Below are 22,146 nucleotides of genomic sequence, written 5' to 3'. Positions count from 1 at the left end.
GGGGAGAGTGGCACATAGAGAACGAACTTTCTTAGGTGCCGGGATGGTTCTGCATGGTATTTTGGTGGTGACTACATGACTGTTAATTGGCCACATCTTTGTTGAGGATCTTTGTTGCTTACATCGTTTAAAAATAATCAGAGTATCAGGGACATCCCAGGATAGAGTGCTAATCATGCAAATGAAACCAATTGTGTCATAAACGAGTGAAGTGACAATCAAGAATGGGTTAGTATATAGATGGCTGCCCTTTGATATTTCAGGAGGCTGGAAGTCCCCTCAGACACCAAGGTCCACGTAAAATAGGATAGCATTTACATGGACCCAGAGCACATTCTTTAAATCATCTCCAGATTACTATTTGGCTCACTCAATGTAAATGATATGTAAATGGTCATTACATGTATATATATTGTTTAGCAAATAGTGACCTGAAAAAAGTTTGTGCATGTTCAGTGCAGATGCTGTTCCCTTTAACGGAAACATTTAAACATACTTTTGTGATTTAATCTGAGTAGGAAGAAGCCATGGCTATGGCGGGCTGACTATGCCTGTCTATTTCCTGTCTCTGTCTGCTGAGATTGTAGCAGGAGGGAATGTGTCTAGAACCCAGGTCTTGGTTTCTTAAACACGCCTCTCCCTGAAGAAACTGCTGGACCAGTAGCAACTCCAGACCAGTGAGGATGGTGCCTGTTACTGTTACAGTGTCAACAGTGGGTTAAGAAAACGAAAACACGGAACAACCTGAAACAGCTCCCGATGTTCAAAGTTATAATATCTTAAGCAACAAAATAACAGTGATTTGGGATAACAGCCTGAAGAATCAAATAAATATCCACGAGTCCATATGGCTATGAATAAATGCCTGAATAATTAAATAAGTACAGAGGAGCAATAGTCTCCCAGACCCCTAAGCATGTTTAGATAATTTATATGCTTGCTAAAACTTAAAATTTCAGAATTTAGGGGCTGGAGAGATGGCTCCACTGGAGAAGCATCTGCTGAACAAGCACGAAAACCTGAATCTGGGTCCTAGAACCCATACAGAAGCCAGGTGTGGCCAGAATCTCCTATCCCCAGCAGTGGGGTGGGAACAGGCGGTGATCCTAGACAAATTGATGAACTTCAGGTTTGGTGAGAGCCCCTGTCTCAAAACACCAGATGGCCCAGTGGTTAAGAGCGCTGTCTGCTCTCCTGGAGGACCAGGGTTCAATTCCCAGCACCCGCACAGCAGCTCAGAGCTGTCTGCAGCTCCGGATCCAGGACACCTGATGTACATAGAACACCAATGTATAGAAAACAAAGAAAATCCGGGGGCTGGAAATTAATCATTTGGATCTGGCAAATTAGAGGTCACGAGTGACAAAAAGGAGGGAGGAGAAGGGGGAGGAAGAAGCAGCAGCAGCTGTGATCTGGGGAACTAAGTAAGTACATGCCTAAAGTTAAAGGTGGCCTCAGTTCTCATTCTCCATACCTGTATGGGTGAGGAGAGCTTTGTCTGACATACTGATGAATAAAGCGTTAGTGTCACCAGTGAAAACCTATTTTGTGTCTGTGCTAATGAACCAACATTTGGTATTTTTAATAGCTTGCTGTATGAGAGGTCAGAGAAGGGCACCCAATCCTCTAAACTGAAATTATAAGTGGTTGTGAACTGCTTTGTGGGTGCTGGGAACAGAACCCAGGTCCTCTGCAAGAGCAGCAAGTACTCTTAACCACTGAGTCATCTCTCCAGCCCCATACTCAATAGGTCTGTGTTTTGTTTTTTGAAGCAGGTTCCTCTGTGTAGCCATGGCTGTCCTGTAACTCATTCCTTGATCTGCAGATCAGGCTGGCCTCAAACTCAGAGACAGATCCACCTACCAGAGCCAACATCGCCTGGTTCTCCTTAGCTTTTAGAAGTCAGAAGTCTATCCAGTCTGCTCAGATCTTTTCACAGATAGGTGCAGTCAAAGTTGAAGTAACAGACAGCCCAGATTACACAACGGAAAAGCTTAGATTGTCTTTCCTTGTTAGAAAGTTATTTCAACCTTGAAATGATTTGGTCTGAGTTGGCAGGGTTAGGCCGGTGTGAGGAAGGATGTGTACTGTGGAGTCTGTGACTGTGAATGGAGGAGGAGATGGGAAGCAGTTGGAGTGGCTTCCCTCTGGCCGTGTATACCTCTGCCTACCCATGAGCACTCGCCCGTGTGAGGGAAGGTGGAGAGAGGCGAGCTCATGGACCTGCCTTCACTTAGCAGAGATGGAGGCATGGATGTCTCAGAACTGAGGGCTCATTCATTTATTCATTTATAAAGGCTCATTCAGTCATTCATTTATATGAGGGTTTGTTCACTGGCCTCTGCTCCCTGCCTTCTGAAATGTTAGAAAATCTTTCGATCTGCTCAAATACAGCCTCACCTCGCCCAAGCACTGTTTTGAATTTAATTGATTAAATGTCCTCTTTGTCTTGTCAAAAGAAGTTTCTAAAAGGGGAGGAAATAAACACAGGTCTAGCTTATCCCTTTCAACTTGCAACAATCCTATGCACTGTTGTTTTTTTTTAGTAATGGTGTTCATACTTTTAAATTTGTTTACTCCTTTAAAAGAATTGTCTGGGAGACCGTTCTTTTGCTTGGTGATGCTCAAAACTTACTTTTTGAGTTCTCTGATTATCTAAGTGAACAAGGAAGAGGTACAAACAGAAAAATGTTGCATTGAGGACATATAATCCAGTATAAAATCTCTTGCCAACTAAAAATACCTGTCCACAAAGGCAGAAGACTAAAACAAGCAATTTTTTTTATTGATTAAACATAAACTAGAATGTGATCTAGCCATGGTGATACATGTCTGCAAGTCTATCATTTTGAGGCAGAGGATACTAAATTTCAGAGCAGCCTAAGACACAACGAGTTCGTTACCAATCGAAGCTACATAGAGACCTTGTCTAAGTCAAAGTGTCACTATTCACAGATGATATGATAGTATACCTGAGTGACCCCAAAAATTCAACCAGAGAACTCCTTCAGCTGATAAACACCTTCAGCAAAGTGGCTGAATACAAAATTAACTCAAAAAAAAAAAAAAATCAGTAGCTCTCCTGGATATGAAAGACAAAAGGGCCGAGAAAGAAATTAGGGAAACAACACCCTTCACAATAGCCACTAATAACATAAAGTACCTAATCAAGCAAGTGAAAGTCCTGTTTGAAAAAAAACTTCAAGTCTCTGAAGAAAGAAATTGAAGAAGATATCAAAACATGAATCTCCCATGCTCATGAATTGGTAGAATTAACATAGTGAAAATGGCCATCCTGCCAAAAGCAATCTACAGATTCAATGCAATTGCCACCAAAATACCAACACAATTCTTTACAGACCTTGAGAGAACAATTCTCAACTTCATATGGAAAAACAAAAAACCCAGAATTGCCAAGACGATCCTGTACAATAACAGATCGTCTGGAGGTATCTCCATCCCTGATCCCAAGCTGTCCTACAGAGCAATAGTAATAACAACTGCATGGTACTGGCAACTGCTTCTTAAGGATCGATACAGCTGGGCACTGAGGATGCCTTCAGCAGGGAGAGTGCCTGCCTCGTGGGTGCCATCCCCAGCACCTCAGAAACTGGGTGTGGTCACACAGAGCCTCATAAAATGCTCTGAGCAAAGCCAGAGGGACGCGGCTCTCCCCTTCTCCCCACGGATGATGAGGGTCTTCTTCTTCTTTTCTTTCAATTTGTATTTACTCTTTTAGTTGTTGCAGGTAAAAAGCTAACAAAATACAAAAAAAAAGAGGATTTTTTTCTTGTAATTTAAATGCTAAATCTAAAAGCTATCTTTAAAATGTTATTTTAAGGGATTTTTTTTCCTGTTCAGTAAGGTCTGTGTCACTGTACTCTCAAGGACCATTACTGCAAAATGGAATATTTGGAGACATGTATTTCCTGACATTATTGACTTTTTTATTGCTTATTTAAAATTTTAAGCTGGGTGTTTGGTATATTCCCTTAATACCAGCACTTGGGAAGCAGAGGCAGGTGGATCTCTGTGAGTTTGCCTGATCCACATAATGAGTTTCAAGCCAGCCAGAGCTACATAATGAGACTCTGTCTCAAGCAAAGGAAAAAAAAAAGAATAAAAGAAAAAGAAAACGCACATTTTCCTAATGGTTACCTCTTTTACGGACAGTGTGCCTAAGTTCTTAGTTCTGTAGTAAGACAAAGAATACATATTGCTTATTTACATATGTGTATACTATTTCATGTATATGATGTTGATTCACTCCTAGATTCCCCTATGGCTTTGTCCTGTATCTTTTGTTTTATGGTTGGTATTAAAAAAAATCTTTGGATGTTGGAGTCATTTAACAGGGCCATAATTGTGTTTTTTTGCTAGCAAATTGAATAAAGCAAGATGTGTCAAAGTGACCTAAGGAGCTTTGTTAATTTCCTTAGGTTGACTACAGCTTTCCGGGAGACCATTATGAAGTTACAAAGTCTGTAACAACAGTTTTTGATAAGAATTATTTTCTTAGTCCATTCTAGGGGAATCAGGTTGCTAATATAACTGATCAGGTAGAACATTGCCTCCTGAAATGATTATTTTTACAGCAGACAATCATTTAAAGTAGCAAAGTTGGGAGCACAAAAATTGCGTAATTTTTGCTTTTAAAAAGAAAATTTTATCAATTATGTATGGTATAATGTCTTTGCTGTATTTTATATCTATTTTTTTGGCCACAATTTTAAGCAATTTTACTGTGGTCTACATTTATTATTACAGCACATTTTAGGGAAGCCACATTTTAAAATTACAGAAAAGTCTGTCAATGTTATCAAATAGATTTCTGTTAAAATATTCCAGGTGTGTAACTCAATGTAATTAGTATAAAATAATGCAGGCACGACGTGGCACCCTGTGACACATTCCCCTTGACCTTGCCCCTGAACTGTGGGGCTGGCATTCTGTGTTATCAACCAACCAGGTAGTTCTGAAGTCTGAGAAACTTTGGATGATAAAATGTTTCAATGGTTAAGACCTTTACCCCACTCTGTTTGGGAGATACACACTAGTGAATGAGCAACCTTAATCTGCTTACTTATTTACCAGGAAATCTTGTTTGGCTGCATCTTCTTTTTTTTCTCTTTCTTTCTTTCTTTCTTTCTTTCTTTCTTTCTTTCTTTCTTTCTTTCTTTCTTTCTTTCTTTCTTTCTTCCTTTCTTCCTTTCTTCCTTTCTTCCTTTCTTCCTTTCTTCCTTTCTTCCTTCCTTCCTTCCTTCCTTCCTTCCTTCCTTTCTTTCTTTCTTTCTTTCTTTCTTTTTTCTCTCTCTCCTTTCTTTCTTTCTTTTTTCTTTCTTTCACTCTCTCTCTCTTTCTTCCTTTCTTTCTTTCTTTTCCTGAAGGAAGCATTGTGAAAGGTTGACTGCTCTGTTCAAGTTTTAGTGTTAGGATTTAACACACCTGGGTCCTGTCCTGATCGAGGAGAGAGAGTGAGGGAAAGCAGCTAAGCACAGGCGTTCATTCCTCTTTCTCTGCTTCTTCATCATTGATCAATCTGCTCCCAACACTTGCCTTCCCTACCACGAGAGACCAAATTCCTCAACTGTATTGGTTAGTTTTCCGGTTGCTGTTCTAAAATGCCCTGACAAAAGCAACTTGCAGGAGGACGGCTTCATTTTGGTTCAGTCCCTGATGGTGAGGAAGTCATGGTGGCAGGCATTCGAGGTGGCTTCTCCCGGTGCACTCCTGGTCAGGAAGCAGCCAGTTTTGCCCATTAGACATAGTCTGTGACCCCAGCCCTTGGAATGGCACCACCCATATCCAGGGTGGGTCTTGCTTGACAGATTACTCTGATTAGCCCAGAGGCTCATCTCCTAGACAATCCTAAATTCTAGCAGGTTGACATTAACCACCATACCTGCCTTTCACTTACAACATTCCATTTGGGTAAGAAATATTTCCGGTTAACCTAGTGCAAAACCAAGTATCTGGCATAGCGTGTATGGATGAATGAATGAGCGAATAAATGAATGGATAGGGATAACTTCCCACGAGCTAAAGTGGTATAAGGTTTATTCAGTTGTCAGACTTTTGTGAATGACCTTCTCTTATCTCTGTCCCTACAGATTATGCCTGTGCTCTTCAGAAGGATATCTTGCTTCAGGGGCGGCTGTACCTTTCAGAAAACTGGCTGTGTTTCCATAGCAACATTTTCAGATGGGAAACTACAGTAAGATATGTTTGCATTTGATTTTCTGGTGCAAATAATTGCACAGTCAGAAATATACACAGTACTCTTAAAAGCAATGTATTTAAGGTGATTCAAAAGTAAAACCATGTATATATTTGTGTATCTATGTTTATATAAGTATAATGTGTTTATGTATGTGTAAATGTGTAGTGTATTTTTCTAATTTTAATACATCCAGCCTCATCTGCACTTACTACTGTTAGGTTGGAAGGGGTTAGGCTGCCAAAGCCATGGTTACCTGACAGATTGTCTAGACTGTGCTTGAGGGTTTAAATGCTGAGCCTGAATTCTTTCTCACCCAGTCCTCATGTTATATCTCCGTATTGATGGGCAGAATGAGGAAGGGAGCATGTCCAACCCACTGCTGACCTTGGCCTTCATAGAGAACCCAGTATGTGCTTGTGACCTCCTAGCACAGACCTTTCAGCCAAATACTCTGGATTACATTGATGTAACGCTTGGTATTTTGGGTTGTATGTGTCTCTGAAAATATGCACTTTAATTTCAATTTTTAAAAGGTATTTGTGTGTGTTTAGATTTCTATTGCCTTAAAGAATATAACGTTTATGACCAAGGAGAAAACTGCTCGACTCATCCCAAACGCTATCCAGATCATCACAGAGGGCGAAAAGGTGAGGGACCCTCTGCCTTTGCCATATCAATAATGGGAAGAAAGTCTGCCTCACAGGAATATCATGGGGAATGCAGGTGGTTCTTGAAGTTACAGTGTCTGTGGAGACACAGGAGAATTTATACCAGACTTTGGTAATGTTTAAATAGTTAGTATTTGTAGAGGAGAAAGCTGGGATAGCCAGAGGTGGGAAAGGACAGTGGGAGGTGAATAAGGCAAAATATAATTATGGAAGTTTAATGATGTCACAATTAAATCCATTTTTAATGGATTTAATTAAAAAAATAAAGAAAAATAATAAAGAAATCCACAAGGTTACAGGGACATTAGTAATTGGTAGGTCGTACGTTGTGTGTATAACTGTCTAGAGAGTGCTAGATGTATCTTCTACAAAGAAGAATATGTATCTGGAGCTACATGGTGATGCATGCCTTTAATCCCAGTACTTGGGAGGTAGAGGCAGGCAGATCTCTATGAGTTTGAGCTCAGCCTGGTCTACAGAGAGAGTTCCTGGGCAGCTAGGGCCACACAGAGAAACCCTGTCTTGAAAAGCAGACCACCAAACCAAACAAAACAACAACAAAAATATATATTGATGTCTCAGCTTTTGTTCTGTTTTTTTGCTGTTGTCCTGTTTTGTTTGTTTTTGTCTCTCTCTCTTTTTTTTTTTTGTTTTTCAAGACAGAGTTTCTCTGTGTAGCCCTGGCTGTCCTGGAACTCACTCTCTAAACCAGATTGGTCTGAAGCTCAGAGATCTGCCTGCCTCTGCCTCCTGAATTCTGGGATTTATAAGTGTGTGACACCACTGCCTGGAGGATTCAGTTTAATGAAAACGTGTCTGTAAAAGCATTCATATCCAAATCACTGTGGGAAAAGTTCTCAATCACTTCAGCATAGGACTGGCTTCCTTCTCCCTGTAGGGAAGCACTATGATAGGAGGTCATCCACTAGGCTAACGGAAGCGATAACCGCTGTGAGGCTCCATCAAGGATGTATCTTGCTGCACTTTCTCATTGTAGTCAACTTGAAATGTGACTTTACAAAAATAGCTAAGTGTAGAGCAATACATGGGGCTGAAAAGAGACAGAGAACTATAGGTTGAGCATTCTGCTGTTTTCTATAGTGTCATAAGCCTCAGGGTTTAACTTGAGTGTTTTATATTCACTGTTAACAGAGATCCAATATTTTTGGAGTTTCTGTAAGACCTGAAAAAATTTTCATAATTTAAAATTTGCGTTATTAATATATATGTGTATTTCTGGAATCCGCTTGTATTTTTCATTTATACAGGGCTCAGTTGATAGGTACCATATTGCAAAGTTCAGAATAAAAAATCTATTATTTATTCTATAAATTTTAGATTAATTTGAGATAATTATGATGAGTGTAAACAGCTCCCTTGTTTTAACCCATTTTCCTAGTAAATAAGAACAAAATAATGTTTGGAAATGTTTCTTGTAAGGGTAGGGTTTAAAAAGCTATCTCACTTATGCAAGAATTATTAGTTTTTCTTTTAACACAAAGGTAAGTGAAAGCAGTGTGGAGAGTTGATAGAGGTTGGCTTTGGTCATAGCAGGACCCCACAGACCTTCCCGGCAGATGCTTCCCCCTTAACTTTCACAGTGCTAAGTTTGTTTCCTTATTTTTCTTTGCAGTTTTTCTTCACATCTTTTGGTGCCAGAGATAGAAGTTACCTGAGCATATTTAGGCTGTGGCAGAATGTATTGTTAGATAAGGTAAGTGTTCATTCCAGAGGTGTGTTGTCAGAAGGCACACTAGGGGCTAGTGTTTATCCAAGTAGAATTTGTGGAGGACACTTTTCCCATTTTCATGAATCTAATTCTGATGACAGTTCAAAATTTTAAAGCAAAAGATCTATAGTTTTTTTGTGTGTTAATTATAATCCTTAGGATAATATCCAAGATTAAAAAATAGTAAAAGAAACATCAACAAAAAATGATAACTCAAAATTATTTATTTAACAATAAGCTAATAATTGAAATAAAAAGGGACACACACATTTAATAAAACACATTCAGTGTCTTGGTTAGGGTTTCTATTGCTGTGCCTGAACACCATTGCCAAAGCAACCTTGGGAGGAAAGGGTTTATTCAGCTTCCTCTTCCGCATCACAGTTCCTCATCAAAGTCAGGGCAAGAACTCAAGTAGGGCAGGAACCTGAAGGCAGGAGTCGATGCAGAGGCCATGGAGGAGTGCTGCTCAGCCTGCTTCCTTATAGAAAGCAGGACCACCAGCCTCAGGATGGCACCACCCACAGTGGACTGGCTGCTTCCCCATCAATCACTGATTAAGAAAATATCCTACAAGCTTGCCAACAGTTGGACTTTATAGAGGCATTTTCTCAGCTGAGCCTCCCTCCTCTAATAACACTAACTCATGTCAAGTTGACATAAAACTAGCCAGGACACTGAGTAAAATGATCTTTTACTAGATGTTACATAAATCCTTATATAAATTAAATTAATCACACAGTGCAATCAGGATCCGAAGGTTGATGGGATAAAAAATACACAATCTGACTATATGTTATGTTTGAGACAGAATAGCTTCAAAGCACAGATTTCTTGAAAACGAAAGAAGGAAATGGAACGTGCAGGCAGGGAACAGGGTTGATGAGTGCTACCTCATGAGGTAGGCTTTAAAACTAACGTGGATGCACAAGGAGTGCATTTGCCTTGGCAGAAGGGCCAAATCATCTGGAATTCATAAAAGTCATAAGTGTACATGTAACCAGTAACAGAGCCCTGAAGTATGTAAAGCAAAACTAAACAGAACTGAAGGAAGAAATAAACAATTTAGCAGTAACAGCTGAATTCAATACCCCACTCTCAGTGATGGGAACAACTTCACAGAGATCAACAGTAAATAGAGGACAATACTACAAACTAGGACCAAAGGATACCTATGGAATGTTTTATCCAACAACAACAGATATGCATTTTTCTTGAGGGCATGTGGACATTCCAGAACAGACCATAGCACTAGATTACAGGCCTCAGTGCATTCAAAAGGATTAACGTAAGGCAGGGTGTATTCTCTGATCACAGTGGAATGAAATTAGGAACCAGAGGTTCACTGGAAAGTGAAAGTTAAATAGAACATTCCTAAAGAGCCACTGGGTAAAAGAAGAAATCACACGGGTAATTATTGAAAAAAAAAAAATCCTTTCATGAACCAAACAAAACCACACCAAGTCTCATGGGACATAGCTAAAGCAGCATCCAGAGGGAAAATTGTAACTGTAAACACTTGTTAGATATTTTGAAAGGCCGATCTGGAGTCAATAACATACCTTTTGGCTTTGTGAAATTAGAAAAAGGAGAGCAAATAAACTCTGTATAAGCAGAATCAAAGAAATACTAAACATCGGAGCAGAGAAGAAAGGGATCGAGAACAGCAGAATAGGTATCAATAGGCTGAAAAGCTTTCTTGGAAAAGCTTGAAAATCAACAAACGTCAGCTGTATGTATCTAGGGTAAAGAAGAGATGAGGTATCGGTGCATGCCTGTGTTATGACGCCTAGGAGGCTGAAGCAGGAGATTTGCAAGTTCAAGGCCAGCCCAGAGTCTGTTAGGAAGACACCCATCTCCGCAGATCAAGGAAATAGAAAGAAAATGTAAAACTAAAATGTAACTAAGATTGAAGTGACTAAACTCACAAATGAAGCACAGTTTTAAAAGTTTAACATTTATAGTGTACACGTGTTATCTATATGTGTGTGCTTACGCAGGTGTGTGAGCTTGTGTGTGTGTGTGTGTGTGTGTGAATGTGTGTGTGTGTGTGTGTGTGTGTGTGTGTGTGTGTGTATGCTGCCTTCTGAGCTCTTGGTTCACATGTGTGGAGAACCACCATCTTCCTATTACTAGAGCTTGTCAAACCTTTTGGTCATTTCATTTTTAGCACTAGACATGTGATGCTATTCCTTTAATAATAATAATGGCCAATTCTGCTCTGTAATGAGACAAGAAGCAATGTCTAAGCATGCATGTTAAATACTGTATAAAATGTCTTGATGAGAATCTTCTAAAATATTATTTTATTTTAAATCTATGGGTCTGTTGCCTGCATGTATGTCTGCACACCACATGCACGCCTGGTGTTTTTGGAGGCAAGAAAGAGGGCATCAGATCCCCTGGAACTGGAGTTACAGATGGTTATGAGCTACCATGTGGGCGCTGGGTATCAGGCGCAGATCCTCTGTAAGAACAGCCAGTGCTCTTAACTGAGGAGCCGCCTCTCCAGCTCCTAGACTCTCTCTTTTAAAAAATTATTTCTTAAGATTTATGTGTGTATATGCGTGAGTCTTCATGAACAATGTGTGGACCATGAACGTTCAGAAACTTGCAGGGCAGAAGGGCATATCGGATCCCCTGGGAATGGAGTCACAGTAGTTGTGAACTACCGTGTGGGTGATGGAAACTGAATCCAGGTCCTCTGCAAGAGCGGTTAAGTGTTTGTAACCATGGGGGCATCTTTCCAGCTCTGGAATCTTAAAGACTCTGCAAGTTCCTTAGATCAGAAACTAGAAACAGGGCCAGGGAGACGACTCAACAGAGTAGAGTGCTTGCTCTGCGACCATGAGACCTACAGTTGGACCCACAGCACCCAGATCAAAACAGGTGTCCAGTGCACAGCCAGAATTCAACTGCTGAGGAGGCAAGACAGAGGCACCCTGGGACTTGCTGGTCAGAGCCAGTCTTGCTGAAACAGTGAGCTCCAGGTTCAGAGAGAGGATCTGTCTCCAATATATATACATCTTTAAGTTTATTATGTCTTTATGTATATAAACTTAAATATATATATTAGGAAAGCAGTTAAGGAAGTCATTCCAATTTCAGTCTTTGTTCTCCAAATATGTCAGCACAGGCAAGCTCACATGTATACATATGTGTGTACACACACACACACAAAACTTGAAGGGCAGGGCTGAAGATGTAGCTCAGTGCTAGAGTACTTACTTAGCTTTTGCAAAGCTGTAGGTTGGTCCCAGCTCTGGGAGAGTGAAACATAGAAAGAGAAAACAAACTAGAAAACCAAAAAGCTACCTTTCTGTTGTTTCATTAATGCAGTATGAAGAACAATAATAAAAATGTGCTAATATCTATAACAATAATGGCAACTACCATTCATGAGTTAATAGGTACTAAGTCACAATGCTAGGTAATCAATACAGCGTTGATAGTCTGTACTTTTACAAGCTCTATTTGACTTCTAGAACCTTCTCTATTTTTTCTTCCTGTTTTTAGACAGGATGCTGCTATGGAGCCCAGACTAACCTTGAAATTGTCATCCTTCTGTCTCTGTTTCCTTAAGTGCTGGGATTACATGGATTTACGACCATCTATCACCATGTTGAGGGTATTGATCAGTAATTGTCAACTTGACAAACCCAGACATATCTGGGAAAAGGGAATCTTAATTAAGAAAATGCCTCCATCAGATTGTCCTATAGGCAAGTATGTGGGGGATTTTCTTGAGTAATGATTGATTTGGGAGGCCTATCTCATTGGGGACAGTGCCATCCTTGGGCTTGTGGTCCTGGGGTATATAAGAAAGCAAGCTGAGCAGGTTGGCGAGAGCAAGCCAGTAAGCAGGGCTCCTCCATGGTCTTTGCTTCAGTTCCTGCTTCCAGGTTCCTCCACTGAGTTTCTGTCCTGACTGACCTCAGGGACTGAGTATGACCTAAGAGCTATAAGACAAAATCAATTTTTTTCTCCCCCAGTTGACTTGGTCATGGTCATTATCACAGCAATAGAAACCCAAACTAAAACCTTGGGCTTGCTTTCAGTTTTTTGAATGGTTTTTATTTTAGATCGATAAAAGACATATTAGTTAGATTTATTTTCTTTTTATTGAGGCAGGGACTTATGTAGCCTTGCCTGGCTTGGAAACCAGACTGGCCTCGAACTCACAGAGATTCTACTACCTTTGCCTCCCAAGTACTGATAACAACAGCGTGTGCCACCACCTCTGGCTCTTGATTTCTTGATCTTGTGTAGTATTCTAAGAAACAAAGAAAAATTCCTAAGTATAAATATGTACATTTTGTTTACTTCTTAAAAGAGAAAACTTTAAAAACAAAATGATTTCGAAGAAAGATTTGTTTGTTTGTTGTTAGGTTGGTTGGGTTTTTGTTTGTTTGTTTGTTTGTTTGAGGCAGCTCTCAAAGAATAGCCCTGGCTGTCCTTGAACTCACTATGTAGTCCAGGCTGTCCTCGAACTCACAGAGACTCACCTGCTTCTACCTCCTGAGTTCTGGAATCAAAGGCTGCACCGCCCCAACTGGCTCGAAGAAACATTTTTATTTGACCAAATTATGTTTTAGACAGCATGCTTTTGTGTTTGCTTTATTTATTTTCCCAGTAAAATCCATAGAAGAAGGAAAGAGCTAGACTCACAGTACTGCCTTTGAAAAAGAATGTTTGCAGAGCTGGGGGTGTGGCTCAGTCAGTGGAATGTTTGCCCAGCATGCCGGATGTCTGCGATCCAGCACTGGGATATAGAAATAGGATCAGAAGCTCATGATGACCCTCAGCGACACAGAAGATTCTAGACCAGCCTGGAGAACGTGAGAGCTCACTGAAAGAAAGAAGCAAAAATGTTTGTAACAGAACTGCTTTCTCCCCAACTCATAAGACCCCTTTGTTACACTACATGGGAAAGGACTGTATATTTCCAATATTAACTCAGGACAGGCATCTCCGGTGTCTAGATGTGTGTTTACCTGTCAGCCTGCTCGGTTTTGAAGTGATTTATAGAACTTCGGTTTCTACAGCTTTTGCACTGAGCCTGGCTTAGCACTTCTAACCGACACATTGAATTCCTGGGACTTAGGATCGAAATGATGGTTGCAACAGCAGTCTGTGATCCAACCAGTGCTTTCTCAGGTTTTTGTAGTGAACATGCAACCATAGCTCAAGATAAGGCCAGGCTCTCCACTCCCTCTTCAGCTTATTTAAACCAGCCCGCCCCCAACCCCTACAGGAGCCAGCCAGCCAGTCCTGGGGGGTTGTGGTTTGGTTTTTGAGACAGTGGCTCACCTTGCAGACCAGGTTGGACTTGAACTTGTAACCTTCTTGCTTTTGCCTCCCAAGTGTCACCATGCCCAGTTGATTTTACGTTTTTTAAATCTCTGGGACACACACGCCCCACACACAAAGAATAACACTCCTTGATATTCGTCAATCATATGGAATTCTAAGTTCAGTGCTCATAAATGAAGCTTTATTGGAATGCATACACTCTCATTGGTTTGTTTTTTCACATGACACCAGCAGACTTGAGCCTTTGCAACAGAGACCATATGGCTCATCAAGCATATATTTGCTATATGGCCCTTTCCAGAAACAGTTTGTCTAGCCCTCTAGTACAGCTGAAGTTGTGCTTCTAAAATACGTACCTGAGACAGGCTTTTTTTTTTAACTTTTAATTTAATTTTTTTTTGTGTTAATTGGACTTATTTTTGCTTCTTGCTTAATGAAGCGTTGCCTCAAAAGTTTACGTAGGGACCGCATCATCTTGTAAGCGCTCAATGTTTTGTGTGTGTGCAGCAGTCTTCAAACGTGCTCTGCCTGCAACTTCCCATCTCTGTTTTCCCACCCCTTGTCCCACGCCTCCTTAGTAAATCCAAAGCAGCCTTCATCTTTTCTTCCATTTTGCAATTCCCCTTTATAACACTGGCTGCAATTGCAATTCTTTGTTTTGTTTTTGTTTTCCTTGCTTGTTACTATAAACACCTAGGGAGGACAGAGGCCATGCCTGTCTTGTTCACTGTTGTGTACTGAGTGACAAAGCTCAGTGTTATCATGGAGCGGGTGACTTCCATCTCCACTTAGTCCACACGGTCTCCCCCCTCCCCCCCCGTCAGGCCCTCTGTATGGGTCAGAATCGCCACCAGCTGTGTGCCCGTGCTCCCTCACAGTATGCCAGTTTGGATAATAAGCTGTATGTGACATGTATCAGATACTCAACAAATACATTGCAAGTACCTCAATTTATCAACATTGTAAGGATAAGAAGTATCCCTAATCGATAAAGTATTTGAATTCTTTTTGTTCAATGGAAAACCAAGGATGGAGGAAAAAGAGACAAATTTTGTTTCAGAACTATAAGGGTTCGCCCTAATTTAAGTACATATTTAATTCTTTTTTTTTCCTGTTTTCTTGTTGCTTAGTTTTGAGATTGCATTTAATTACGTTTCTCTCTTTCTTTTCCTTCTTCCAAACCCTTGCATACAACCCTCCCACTCTTCTTCATTGATGGTTTCATTATTCCTCAATTGTTATTGCATATACATGCATATATAGTCCCATATAAAACATGTTGAGTCTGTGTGGTATTACTTGTATTTATATTTTCACAATTGATTATTTGTCATCCGGTAACCAATGTGTTCTTCCCTGGAGAGGACCACGGCTCTCCCTCTCAGCCTTACTCAGTTGCTTGTAGTTTTGAGTGTGTGTAGGACTGAGTGAGGCCTTCTGGGCTCTCCCTCCCCCTAGCAGTTCAGCACGCTCATTGGTGTCATTCCTGTTCAGCTCACTTTTGGACAGTCATGAAAGTGAAACTTTACTGGTATAGCTTCCGATAGTATCAGGAGACACAGTCTCACGGCAAACTCTCTGATCCTCTGGCTTTTTCCATCTTTCTGCCCCTTCTGCAATGTTCCCTGAGCCTTAAGAGTGGAGTCTTTTATAGATGTAACCATTGGAACTGAGCTCCACAGCTCTGCATTCTGATCCACTGTGGTTTTCTGAAGTGGTCTCTACCTATCTCAAAGAGAAGTTTTCTAGATGAGGAGCGGAGACTATACTGACAGTGCCAGAGACTCGGTCCGTTATCATGATGGCGGAGAGCATGGCAACGCAGAGGCAGGCAAGGCCCTGGAGCTGAGAACTTCACATCCCGTCTACAGGCAGTAAGGAGGGTTTAATTCATTTTTGGCTTTCCTTTTTTTCTTTTTGGTTTTTCAGGACAGAGTTTCTCTGTGTAGCCTTGACTGTCCTAGACTTGCTTTGTAGACCAGGCTGGCCTCGAACTCACAGAGCTCTGACTGCTGCTGCCTCCCAGAGTGCCATTTTTGGCTTTCTAATTCTACAGGAAAATTGTTTAAAAAATAATGAAGTATAAAGAAACTATTTTCTAAATAACTGAGTTACTAGAACAGGTACATACATATGTAGAAGCACACACGTGTGGCTGCCAGTAATAACCAGGTTTAAAAAGCGAACCGTTCTGTTGTTAGAGCTCAGCTGGATTTTTATATTCTTGTGTTATTATGTTGCTGGGTTCAAGATTACTATTTGTATAGGTAGGAGTCACGCATAACCAAGCTTTGTTTGTACTGTCTTTCTCAGTACGTGTGGGCTCCAGAAAGCCAGATCTCCCTAAAATGCTGAGTGCTGAGTGGGGAAGAGGTTTCCGTGGGTAACGTGCTTTGCTATTGCAAGCTTGAAGACCTGAGTTTGGGTTCTCAGAGCTCACTGAAGGCACAGAACTGTGTGTTTATTACCCACTGGCACATATCTGCGACCCCACCGGGCCTATCACAAGATGGGAGGTGGAGACAGGGGAATCTCTGAAAGCTCGCAGGCCACATGGCCTGACGTACATGGCAAACAGCAAGGGACGCAGCCTCAGAGCGGAAGGCAAGCTCTCATACCTGAGATTTTCTTCTGGCCTCTGTACGCATGCAGGGGCACACATACACCCTCTCTCTGTCTCTCTCTCCCCATCTATCTGTCTCTGTCTCTGTCTCTCTCACACACACACACAAACCTAAACACACAGATCATACACCAAAAAAGGTGAAAAAAAAATTAAAAAGTGCATTCTGAGAGTGAAGTTTTAGGTGCACTCCCTCAAAGAGCAGAAACCGACACTCAGGTAAAAGTTTAAGCTTAGGCAGCAGGATTTCCAGCCTTATTCCCAACAACCAAAGGTAGTGTGTGCTCTAAGGTCGGTGTAAGGCAGCGAGGGAAGCTGTTTAGATGTAGGGAGGCATATCCCTCCTGAGATCTGATGGGTCACTCCAGATTGAGTTTGGAGGCTCACTAGCTAGAATGGTGATAGAAGAGAGTCTTATTTGTCAGGCATGTTGGGAAAGAAGAGAGTTTAAAATAACTGACTGATTGCATTACTGTGTGTACCTAAAGAAAGAATGTGTCAGCCCGGTGGATCCTTTTTAGACAAGGACCAAGAACACAGGCTCGAAAAGAAGGGTGCACAGGCGGACTTTGATCAGTACAGAAATGTAAGGAGGTGAGGCAGAGATGAGCTATCAGCAAGTTGTTCAAGCCAGCTCCCTTTGCTCAGCCATGCTTATCGTCGGCTTTCTGGTGACTCCACCTGAGCGGCAGGCTGGACGGTTTCTAAGCGCTAGGAAATGAGTCCGTAAGATACCTGAGTGCATTTCCAGCTGAACGAGCATCTGCAGTGTGAGAGCATGTCTGACCGAGCTCAGCCTGCCCGCACCCGAGCCCAGGACCGTGGCAGTGCTGAGGCTGCTCTGCAGTTACTTGGCGCATCAGTTACTTTCCTGGTGGTGGTCTAATTCTAATAAACGCACCATTCAAACCTGACTTAAAAAAAAAAAAAGACCAAAATTACAGTCTTGATTATATTTGCTACATGATAGCCTACAGGGTAAAAAATATTCATTCCTGTATTGTTCCCTCATAATCATTATCGTCCACATCCTCCTCCTCCCCCTTCTCCTCATTATCATTGCCTTTTTGATTGGCAGAACTGCTTCACCTGTCTTCAGCCCAACCATTCAAGCCAGAACTTTAGACAAATCCTCATATCTTACGTCTTCTTCGCCAATCATGTCCACTGTCATCAAGGTCCTCATCATTCCCCTAGATGGCTCTTTCTAACACTAACCTGTTTTAGGTTGTTGGGTGGAGTTTTAAAAGCGTCCTTTGGGAGCACAATTCTAACACCATCCCTTTCCTGCGTGAAAGCACGGTTTCATCTCTGCCTCACATCCTTACATTTCTTTCCACAGTGTAAAGACCATGTGACTCAGGCTGGCACGCAGAGCTCTCCTTGACCGGCTGTTTCTGCAGCCTCACAGCACACACACCTGATCGTAGTGACCTAAGTGCCAGGTGGCCTCCTCACTTGTCTGGGTGCTGGCATTTGCCATGCATTGCTTTCCACGTGCTCATCTTGACCTTTCAACAAGAGACCTTTGTCTACTTCCTCTATCAGGAAACTGGATTTTTCCTCTTAACCATATTCTTTCCCTAAACCTTTCCTGTTGCCCACTCCTCTTCCTACCCATTGCTTCCTGAGATTTCTTAAGGGTCCAACTCTTTTTTTTTTTGGGGGGGGGGTGTGGATTCTATTTTCTCCTTTAAGCATGCTAAATTAAGCTAGCTAGCCATCAGTTAGTTCTACCAGTAGGTTTGTTTTTCTCAAGTGATTTTTGTAGTTAGTGAAAGAGGTATGTGAATACCAATTACAGATAAACCTTCCCACGGTTATTTGGGCAGCAGACAACGTAGGTGTACTTACAACTTTAACCAATAAGAGCCTAGTATAACACACCAGTGTTTCACAGTGGAAGCCAGCCTCCAATGTGCCTCCTTCCCAGGAGGGAGTGGATTTGTTTGTTTGTTTAGTTTTTAAAGATAAGGTCTTTCTATTACCTAGCTCTCGCTGTCCTAGAACTCACTAAGTCACTATAAAGATTAGGAGATCCACCTGCCTTTGCTTCGTGAATGCTGGGTTTAAAGGTATGTGCTACCATCCTGGGTAGAGAGGAGGAAGTGGCCTTCTTCAGTGGCATTCTGGTCAAGCCATCAGACTTTAGTATTCTCAAAAGCTTGTCTTTGTAGTTCATCAAACAACATTTGACCTGTCTGTACACTTAACTAAATTAGTGAACAGAATTGTTAGACATTAGGTCAAATTTTGATTTCTCATTTAAAACATCTCTTCTTGAGATGAATTAGAATTGGTAGTTGAGACATTCTGTCCTATTTGTTATAGTCTGGGACTCTGCCCGAAAATTGTTCTGAATGAACTAAAGCTAGAAATATTTTCAAGGGAAAGAATTATTGAGTAATCAAGACGTCACCTTAAACCTTCCAGTGACAAAAGACATGCTGAATGCTTTACCCGAATAGCTGGCTCTTCCTGCTACTCCCTGACATTCCATTTATCTTACTCAGGAGACTAGGATCTGGGATAGTTGTAAAGGTAGGAGTCTGATGTGAATACTGGTCAGTGCTGAAGTGGTATTTGAATAGCTATTAATGAGGTCATTAATATTTGTCGTTGAATTGGGTTGAGTTGAAAAGTGTCATGGGGAAGTTAAGTTTGAACACAATTATTTTCCAAGTGGGATCAAAATAATACTGCAGTAGGCATTTTACATCAGTTGAGCACAGGTAAGATCTTTTCATTTGCCTCTTGTCACTAAGCTGTGTGTTAAACAGAAGAAATTAGGAACTGTCCCTTTAAAACGCTGTTTACCTAGCCTCTTCCAGTGGGCGTGACTTAGGAACCTGTAGAGTGAGGTGTGACTTCAGCTCTCCAGACTGACCTGCCCCTTGGAAAGAGGGCTGGTGCTCAGAACCAGGAAGGGACAACTGAAGCTTCAAACTGAACTCCAACTCTGCTTTTCCATGGCAAAGTGTCTCACAACAGAAGCGGAAATTGAAGTAGTGGCTTTGCTTAGCTGTTATCAAAAATTTGAAGCTCTACTGTGGATAAAGACTTCATAGAATGCATAGAATACAAAGCTTTCTGGGCCAGAAATTGATCTGCTGACTTTTGGCTCCTATCTGATTACTGCTTGGTTCATCTTTATTTTGCTCAAGTATCTGCAGGCTGAACTGAGCGCTGCTTCGCTCCTTTGCAGGTAGGCGGTCAGCTTTCTCATAATATTTAGATCGTTTTTGTTGCTGTTTGTTTTTGCTTTTGTTTTAAGGTTCAACTGCTAAACACTGAAAAAGTTGCGACTATCAGGCTGGGCATGTTTGAATAGTATGGTTGTAAATAGTCGTGCTTTTGTGACAGGCAACCTTGCAGAAAAAGTCATTTAGAACAAATCAGCAAATCTAAACACTGTGAATGAAATGAGTTTTGTTTTGTTTTCCATTAACCAATGATGTATTTACATTTAACTAATGGATCAAAACGTATATTGAAATTATCTTGCTAATTAACTTAAATAGCATTCTGTTCTTAGTGTTTTACTCATAATTTTTTGTTCTTTCACTGTTAGGAAGCTAAGTGCTCACCATTGCTTCATTTGCTTGCTTTTGTTTCATCTTCGGAAAGGTCTTTTATTTAAAAAAAAAAAAGTTTTGTGAAAGGTTAACAACCTAACATAGGTGTGCTGAATTTTTTTTTTCTTCTTTGGTAAAGCTAACTATCCTTTTGTGACTATTTCAAAGATGATGTCTTTGGAAGACTTAGTCTGTTTGCAGTATGAATTACTGTTATGAAAGCAGAGGCTACAAAAGAATCTCTGGAGTAGAAGGCAAGTCCCTTTAGGACCAAGGACAGTAGTTCCTTAATTGTCACCAATGGGCCTTTACATTTTTCTTCTCTGGATGGTCCACTTGATAAGACTTCACCCACTAAAAAAAAAAAAAACAGTTCTAGTAAATAGCAAACATTACAAAATTTGTTTTCTAGGTCTGCTTTTTTCTTAGCTTGTTCCTTCTGTAGGCATTTGGATATTTTTGATGTTTTGAGATGTGGCTAATGACACCTGAATTGTCATGAACTGTTCTGGAGGTCTTCTAGTCTTCTGGGCTTGGCAACCTGGGAAATATCTATTGAAAGCACAGAAGTTTGCCTTTAAGAGCTCTGGTTCCATGAACTGTAATGAGAGTCATCTAGTAAAACAGGGATGCACAGGTGCTGGCCAGCAAGAGGGAAAAGAAATTGTAAGGAATGTCAGGGCTGAATTCAAGGTATTTATACATTTGACCCCAGTAAATATTTGTACATTCTACTTCCCAACTTTAATTTCTCCGATTGGGCTAACAGATGATTTGCTGGCTTCATAACAAACATTATTTCCACTTGTGTATTCCCTCTCTATTTATGCGTTGGTTGCCTTCTCCCCGTTTTTTCTCATTCCTCTTCCCCACATCCATCTTTCCTTCAGCTTCCTCAGAAGCCCTTCTCCACTGTGGAGCCTTATCTGGCCACCCTGGTCCTCAGTAATATTTCCTTTCTTTTCACTTCCCCATCCCGTTGAATATACCAGCCCATTAGCATATGATCATACGCTTCTTATTTAAGAGTATCTTTTATGACTTCAAATATATTAGAAGTACTTACTGCTGCGATTGCTCTTATGCCCGTAGCATCTAGTGTGTGCCACACATTTCATTCCCAATAAACAGCTGTGGAATGGATGAAAGATCTAGTTGACAGTGCTTCAAGTACCATGCGGTCTCTCTCTTGTCTTGCTTAATCATATTATTAACTGTAGTGCTTCTAGAAATCAGTTTGTTGGTTACTATATGTTACAGCTGGCTATATTTGGTGATAAGGTTTTTTTTTTTGTTTGTTTGTTTGTTTGTTTGTTTGTTTTTAAGTCTTGGCTGGGTGATGCTGGTGCATGCTTTTAGTCCCAGCACTTGGGAGACAGAGGCAAGTGGATCTCTATAAGTTCAAGGCCAGCCTAGTCTACAGAGTGAGTTCCAGGATAGCGAGGACTACACAGAGAAGCCCTGTCTCAAACAAACAAACAAAAATATTTAAAAAAATTTTTTTTAGTTTAAGTGTGTGTGTGTGTGTGTGTGTGTGTGTGTGTGTGTGTGTGTGTGTGATGTATGGGATACTCATGGAGTCCAGAAGGGAGTGTCAGATCCTTTGGAGTGAATTAAAGGTGTTTGCAATCTATAATGTGGGAGCTAGGATGTGCACTCTGGTCCTCTGTGGAGCAGTAAGAACTCTTAATTGTGTAGCCATTCCTCTGCTGTATTTGGTGATTTCATCACCCACATGCTACCTATAAAGAAAGCAAGCTGGACTTTATTAATAGTATAGTAGTATTCTGAAGATAGCTTTCTTGTATTTTATATTTTAGGAAAATATAATTTAGAGATGACTGAGGTACAAAGTTCTAAAAATGTTTAAACTATTTAGATATAATATGTGAATTAAAGTTTTTATTTTGAGTTGATGTTTAGAACTCTGAATCGTGATCCTAGGTTGTGTGGATTTCTGTTCAGCAATTGCCAAAAATAATAAGTAACTTACACACACACACACACACACACACACA

The 22,146-nt window shown here is 40.8% G+C and overlaps 1 protein-coding gene across 5 annotated transcripts in view; it reads left to right on the top strand.

Annotated features, from left to right (window-relative positions):
• Gramd1c (GRAM domain containing 1C) overlaps positions 1-22,146 on the top strand; it is a 72,761-nt gene that overhangs the window by 19,531 nt on the left and 31,084 nt on the right. The window contains exons 1-4 of one of the 5 annotated variants that reach the window (XM_021656792.2): positions 5,231-5,595; positions 6,111-6,214; positions 6,772-6,867; positions 8,522-8,602. In XM_021656792.2, the coding sequence (XP_021512467.1) occupies positions 6,802-6,867; positions 8,522-8,602 (147 nt within the window). In that variant the 5' untranslated portion in view covers positions 5,231-5,595; positions 6,111-6,214; positions 6,772-6,801. Of the gene's footprint in view, positions 1-5,230; positions 5,680-6,110; positions 6,215-6,771; positions 6,868-8,521; positions 8,603-18,609; positions 18,629-19,434; positions 19,759-22,146 lie in introns of those variants that run through there. The other 4 variants (XM_021656793.2, XM_021656789.2, XM_060370449.1 and 1 more) reach the window with 4 other exon arrangements.

The sequence above is a fragment of the Meriones unguiculatus genome, chromosome 17 (genome assembly GCF_030254825.1).
Source record: "Meriones unguiculatus strain TT.TT164.6M chromosome 17, Bangor_MerUng_6.1, whole genome shotgun sequence".
Taxonomy (NCBI): Eukaryota; Metazoa; Chordata; class Mammalia; order Rodentia; family Muridae; genus Meriones; species Meriones unguiculatus.
The sequence above is the reverse complement of the archived record's forward strand: the minus strand, read 5'-3'. Positions and strand labels throughout refer to the sequence as shown.